Consider the following 6,147-nt stretch of genomic DNA (forward strand, 5'->3'; position numbering starts at 1 on the left):
TCCCTCCCTCCCTCCCTCCCTTCCTTCCTTCCTTCCTTCCTAATCTTCACCCAAGGATTTCCCCCCATTAATTTTTAGAGAGAGTGGGAAGGGAGAGATACAGAGAGAGAAACATCAATGTGAGAGAGACACAACGATTGGTTGCCTCCCACATGTGCCCCAACTGGGGCTGGGGATGGAGCCTGCAACCAGGTACATGCCCTTGACCGGAATTGAACCCATGACCCTTCAGTCTGTGGGCTGACACTCTAACCACTGAGCAAAATGGGCCAGGGCCACATCACTATTTCTTTCTTTTTTATACCATGGCACTAGTATATAATAACTTAAACAAAAGTTTTACAAAAGTTGCGCTTACTCAATAGATGAATGGTGATGTTTTTGTTTAATGTGTGACATGATTTCATGTTTAAGAGAGGTGAGTGGCCGGCCGAGAAGTTGATTTCACGCTGGGCCGGCCGGGCCCGTCCTCTGCTGCCCGCTCCTCGCCCACAGCTCTGACTCCGCCTGTCTTTAACAGATGCTGCCATGTACAACACCTCCGGGGCCCTGCCCGCCTCGCCGGGGGCGCCCACCACCTACGGTGAGTCCCCCTCCCACAAACCAGGTGAAGGGAGCTCCTGGGGGCGGAGACTGCACCTGCTGTCTGTGTGGGAGCTGGCACAGGTGGCTCTGCCCGGAGACAGCGCCCCCCACAGGTGGGCCCAGCCTCCGCTCCTCCCTGCCCGGCATGTGCTCGCCCGAGGCGGAGGTGGCCTGCTTCCAGTGGCTTCGTGAGAGCTGGGGAAATGGGGAGCAGAAGCAGGGGGAGACCTTTCTACCCGCGGCCCCCCGGGTGTCCATGGATGGGTGGGGCGCTGAGAGCAGCACCGGCCTCTCTAATCGGAGATAAATGTGCAGACATGTGTCCGTAGCTTCAGACACTCACTGGCCGCGGGAGCCAGCACCTGGGAAATGCGTGACCCTGTGTCTCAAAGACGAGCCTCGGCGAGTTGTCACATCTCAGAGAGCGCAGACCGGGACCCTCACCTGGTTCTCATGAGGTGTGACGAGGGGCCCGTAGACCCCGGCCGCGGTGATAAAGGAACGAGGTTCGGGGAAAGTGGGAAAGCTGTCCGTGATCCCATCTGACACGGGAGGAGGAGGAGGCGAGAGGACTGAGTAACAAGGCCGAGAGGGAGCAGGTGCCCGGGTGGCACCGGAGGGATTACCCTGAGAGGCCTGTCGCTGTCCAGGCCCCTTCTCTTCCTGTCCCACGAGGTGACGGCGTTCTCTCTCTCTTCCTGGTTGCAGACCCAATGCTGAAAGTCGACGACAGCAACACCCGCATCCTGATTGGCTGCCTGGTGGCCATCATCTTCATCCTCCTGGCCGTCATTGTCACCATCCTCTGGAGGCAGTTCTGGCAGAAGATGCTGGAGAAGGTGAGGAGGCACCAGGCGCTGCTGCCCCGGACCCAAGGGCGAACTGTGAGGGTTTGCACCCAGCGAGGCGCTCGCCCGGGCCCCGGGAAGCGCAGGGTGGAGAGGCTGGTCGCTGAAGGAGCCAGGAAAGAACGGGCAGGTCCACGTTCTCATTCTCAGAGCGGAGACTTTGGGACCTCCCCAGAGAGCTCCTCCCAGTCGTGAGATCTCAGCTCAGGCTTCGCCTCAGAGATGCTGACGCCCTGGGTGGAGGGGGAGGTGCAGGCATGTGCGTTTAAAAAAAATGAACAGGATGCCCGGCCGGCGTGGCTCAGTGGTTGAGCATCGACCAGGAGGTCACGGTTCGATTCCCGGTCGGGGCGCATGCCTGGGTTGCAGGCTCCATCCCCAGTGTGGGGCGTGCAGGAGGCAGCTGCTGAATGACTCTCTCTCATCATTGATGTTTCTATCTCTCTCTCCCTCTCCCTTCCTCTCTGAAATCAATAAAAAAATATATATATTTATTTATTTTTAAAAAATTAACAGGAGCCTAGCTGGTGTGGCTCAGTGGTTGAGCATTGACTCATGCACCAGGAGGTCACAGTTAGATTCCCTGTGAGGGCACATGCCCAGGTTGTGGGCTCCATCCCCAGTAGGAGGTGTGCAGGAGGCAGCTGATCCCTGTTGCTCTTCCATGGATGTTTCTACTTCTCTCTCCATCTCTCGTCCTCTCTCTCTTAAAACACAATTAAAAAAATATTAACAAGTGCTTCTGATGGACAACTGATACCTACCCAAAATCTCTGACAATACTGCTCCTCTTCTTTGCTGTTTGCTGTTTATTTTTTGGGGTGAGTGTGTGTGTGTGAAGCATCCAGCCTCACTAATATCCAAGCCAAGCTCTCACAGTTCTATCCCCGCTTCTCTGCATGCTTAACGTTACAATTGTCCATCCCTTTGGGCCCCTTCCTCGGAGTTTCTTGTTCAGGCCAACTTATCTGAATAATTGTTATTACATCTGTCTAACGCTTTACCGTCCACAAGGACTTCCACTTGACCCTCACTGAGTGATGGTGAGTTGGGCAGAGTTGTACCTGATGGCCTTTCTCATGGGAACACGTGATGTGCTCACATCACACGGCTCACACCTGTCTCTCTGTTCTTTCAGTTGTCGGTCTTGAAATAAGTTGTTATTTTCTTCCGAAACATGCTCAGGTCACCACAGGTGGACCAGCCATGACTCGCTTGGTTCCTCGGGCCAGAGACCAGTTTTCTGGACATGACTGCTCAGTGCCTCGGGCTCTTCTGGGGAGTAAGGGTTTCTACCTTTGGCTGTGGACGTCCTCCCTGGGCAGGGAGCTCCCGTGGGTGTGGGCTGTGGGGGCTGGCACTGCCTGTGAGGGGCGGGCGGGCCAGGCAGAGCCTGGGAGGCCTCCAGGAGACCAGTGCCCACGGGAGGGGCGGGCGGGAGAGGCTGGGAGGACAGACGGCATCACGGGGCTCCAGACTGAGCTGCTCCACAGTCAGTTTCTGAGACGAGAGGCTCGCGTTGGGGTTTCGGCCGCAGCATCTCACGGGAGAGAGGCCTGTGCTTCCCTGTGACTTAGGCCTCGCCGTCAGCCTGAAAGCACTTTCCCTGAATTAAGGCTCTCACCACAAATAGCGACTGGAGACCGACAGGAGGTGCCTGCAGCACGCGTGACGCCTGTGACGGACACGCGTCTGCGTCCAGGGAGAGGGCAGCCCAGGGGCGGAGGCGGTGGAGGCGGAGGTGGGGGCACTGGCGCTGGTGCCCTGGGCTGAGGCTTGCTGGGCGGTCGGAGCTGCTGTGTCCTGATCACACAGGCGGTGGGGCTGAGGGGCGGGTCTGTGTCCCCCACTCCAGAGCTGTCTCTCTCTCTCTCTGTGAGCCATGCTTCACCCCTCCCCTGGGCCTAGCTTCCGAAACCCCCGCCTGGGCCGGAGAGGGTGCTGACTGGACTCCAAAGGGGAGGAACGTCTGCCCTGGACTGTCTATCTTGGTCCGTGAAAGTTCTTTCTCCCCCGGGCCCTGAGCAAGGGACCTGCAGAGGCCCCGTGGCTCCGAGCGCTGCGGGCGAACGCGCGGGGAGGCCCGTTCCCGGCGTCACTCAGCATTCGCTTCAGGCTGTAGTTCCTGTGGGCTCCTGGCAGGGTGCGCGCGGATCTTTCTCGGGGAGGTTCAGCCGTGTGCATTGAGCCCCCCAGTGTGCTGGGCTCCAGCTTAGGTTTGGGGGTTTTACTGCCACAGGGACCTTCAGGCAGTAAAGGGGCGAAGCAGGCGTCTAAGTTTCTCATGGACACCCACAGTGTGAGGTGAGGGACCAAACAGCCAGGTTCAGATTCTGGCATCTTTCTGAAGGAGCAGCAGGTCACACCAGACGGACGACAGTTAGTTGCTGTGATCCTGAAGCAGGTGTGGGTCACTGGGCACTGCTGGTTGGTCAGACTGTGGGCGAGAGGGACTGTGTGAGCGCGGACGCACTGGGCTGTGGTTGGCACGGGGTAGCCAGCCAAGTCCACTGCTGCCGGGGACATCGAACGCTGGGCCTGAGAGCTCTGGTTGGAACGGACAGGCTCTCAGCGGGTCAGGTGAAGAACGTGTCAGGGCCTCAGGGGACGCGAAGTGAGGCCTGTGCCACCAGCCGGCACTGGCCGCACCGCGGGTAGTCCCAGAGCTCCCAGAGCCCGTGGGGGGCGGGTGAGAGAAGCCGGAAGGCCCCCCCGTGCAGCGAGCCCTCCCTGCCTCCCTCCCTCCCTGCCAGGCCTCCCGGCGGATGCTGGACGACGAGATGACCGTCAGCCTGTCCCTGCCCAGCGAGTCCAGCATGTTCCACAACAACCACTCCTCACCGCCCAGTGAGCAGGGCTCCAGCTCCACCTACGACCGCATCTTCCCGCTGCGGCCCGACTACCAGGAGCCCTCCAGGCTGATCCGCAAGCTCCCAGAGTTCGCTCCCGGGGAGGAGGCGCCAGGTGAGGCTGAAAGAGCAGCAGGGAGCTGGGGGCAGCCTGGCCGAGGGTGGGAGGGTGGGTGTGCCACCGGCTGGTCAGCGGGAGGGGCCCACGCTGCCTCCCCTGGTGCCCATGCCCCCCACCGAGCGTCCTCCTCTGCTCCTGCTGGAGCAGGTGCTGGCTGGGCCCCACCTCAGAGGTGGAAGCGAGTGAACAGAAGGGCTCACTGCGGCGTCTGGGCCAGGAGCCCCCTCAGGTGGCCGAGGGAGAGTGCTTGGAAGGGCCTTCCCCGCACCAGCATCTCGGGGTGCGCTCAGGACCGGGGCCCCTGGAGGAGGAGCAATGGAGGCTGCGGGGCCTGGGGCCTCGGCTTCCCCACCCAGACCTGTTACCTGTTCAGTCCGTTTCCCTTGGTGAGCTTTATCGCTCACACAGATTTCCTGATGAGCGTATTTCCCGGCTCTTCTCAGTAAGAGCTCCGCTTGGAAAAGCAGTGCCAGCGGACTCGCATCCAGCGTTTCCAGAAGTGGCTGTGGAGCGACATCAGAGGGGCTGCTGGGCCCGTTAGGGGCAGGGCCGGTGCTCAGGGGTGGGGAGGGCAGGCGACAGACCCGAGGGAAGAGAGGAAGCTGCGGCCTGAGCCTCAGGAGGGGCTGCGCGAGGGGCACGGGCCTGGAGTGCGGACAGGCGGCAGGAAAAGGGCGGAACGCAGCGAGTTCCCAGGCCGGAGGAGCATAGCTGGTTTCTGAACGCTAACACCCCTCGTATTTCAATGTTTTCTTTCAAGTTAGGGAGTGTCTTAAACTAGATCCTGTAAATTTAACCAGAAAGCGGTTCACGACCTAAACTAGGTCATTAAACCAGGGGTGGTGCCTCACAATGAAGGAAGATGCTGTTAGAGAGAGCTCCCGGCCGTAACCTCCGCCTCACAGGCCATGGCCGCCGGGATAGCGTCCCCCAAGGTCACCCAAGGACATGCTCGCGGTCCTGTGGTCTGAGAAAGGAGAGGCGCGATGGTGGCTGCTCCGAAGCCACGAGGAAGCCTCTGGGAGCCCAGCATCAGGGGGGGGAGACGGGGCTGGGGACCTGCCTCATCCCCCGTCTCTCACGGGGCCACCCCGGGAGCCTCAGAGCCCGGAGCGAGCCCTCCACCGTGTCTTCCAGGCTGCAGCGGCCTTGCCAAGCCAGGCCCGCCCAGCGGCCCTGAGGGCGCGCCCCACTACGCAGAGGCGGACATCGTGAACCTGCAGGGTGTGACCGGGGGCAACACCTACTCCGTGCCCGCCCTCACCATGGACCTGCTCTCGGGGAAGGACGTGGCCGTGGAGGAGTTCCCCCGGAAGCTCCTCGCCTTCAAGGAGAAGCTGGGGGAAGGCCAGTTCGGGGAGGTGAGTGGCTCTGAGAGGGGCATCCAGTCCCGGCGGCCCACAGGCCGCGCTGAACAAACGTGGCCCAAGAGCGGAGTCCCTCCACGGCGGACCCCCTGCGGACACCCGCCATGCCTCCCCGAGGCTCCCAGGCAGCCGGTGTTGGGTCACCGCACCTCTGCCCAGCTCCGTGGCTTCCTGGGCCCGCTGGCTTCTGTGTGTGGGTTACAGCGGGCAAGTCCCCAGGCTCTCCAGGCCCTGAGGACATTCCATATGTTCACATTGGTTAGGGTGACAGCGGGCGGGGGCCCGCAGGAGGTGATCATCTCGTAAACTGTCCCGACACCGTTCTCGAGGGCCCCATGTTGCACATGGGACATATGTGCAAGGGCCCGCACAAGCCC

The 6,147-nt window shown here is 61.0% G+C and overlaps 1 protein-coding gene across 2 annotated transcripts in view; it reads left to right on the plus strand.

The window, feature by feature from the left end:
* DDR2 (discoidin domain receptor tyrosine kinase 2) overlaps positions 1–6,147 on the plus strand; it is a 73,896-nt gene that overhangs the window by 60,234 nt on the left and 7,515 nt on the right. For both annotated transcript variants that reach the window (XM_005880483.2, XM_005880484.1), the window contains 4 exons: positions 521–583; positions 1,294–1,424; positions 4,187–4,397; positions 5,541–5,764. In XM_005880483.2, coding sequence (XP_005880545.1) covers positions 521–583; positions 1,294–1,424; positions 4,187–4,397; positions 5,541–5,764 — 629 coding nt within the window. The remainder of the gene's footprint in view (positions 1–520; positions 584–1,293; positions 1,425–4,186; positions 4,398–5,540; positions 5,765–6,147) is intronic.

The sequence above is a fragment of the Myotis brandtii genome, unplaced genomic scaffold (genome assembly GCF_000412655.1).
Source record: "Myotis brandtii unplaced genomic scaffold, ASM41265v1 scaffold64, whole genome shotgun sequence".
NCBI classification, from domain to species: domain Eukaryota; kingdom Metazoa; phylum Chordata; class Mammalia; order Chiroptera; family Vespertilionidae; genus Myotis; species Myotis brandtii.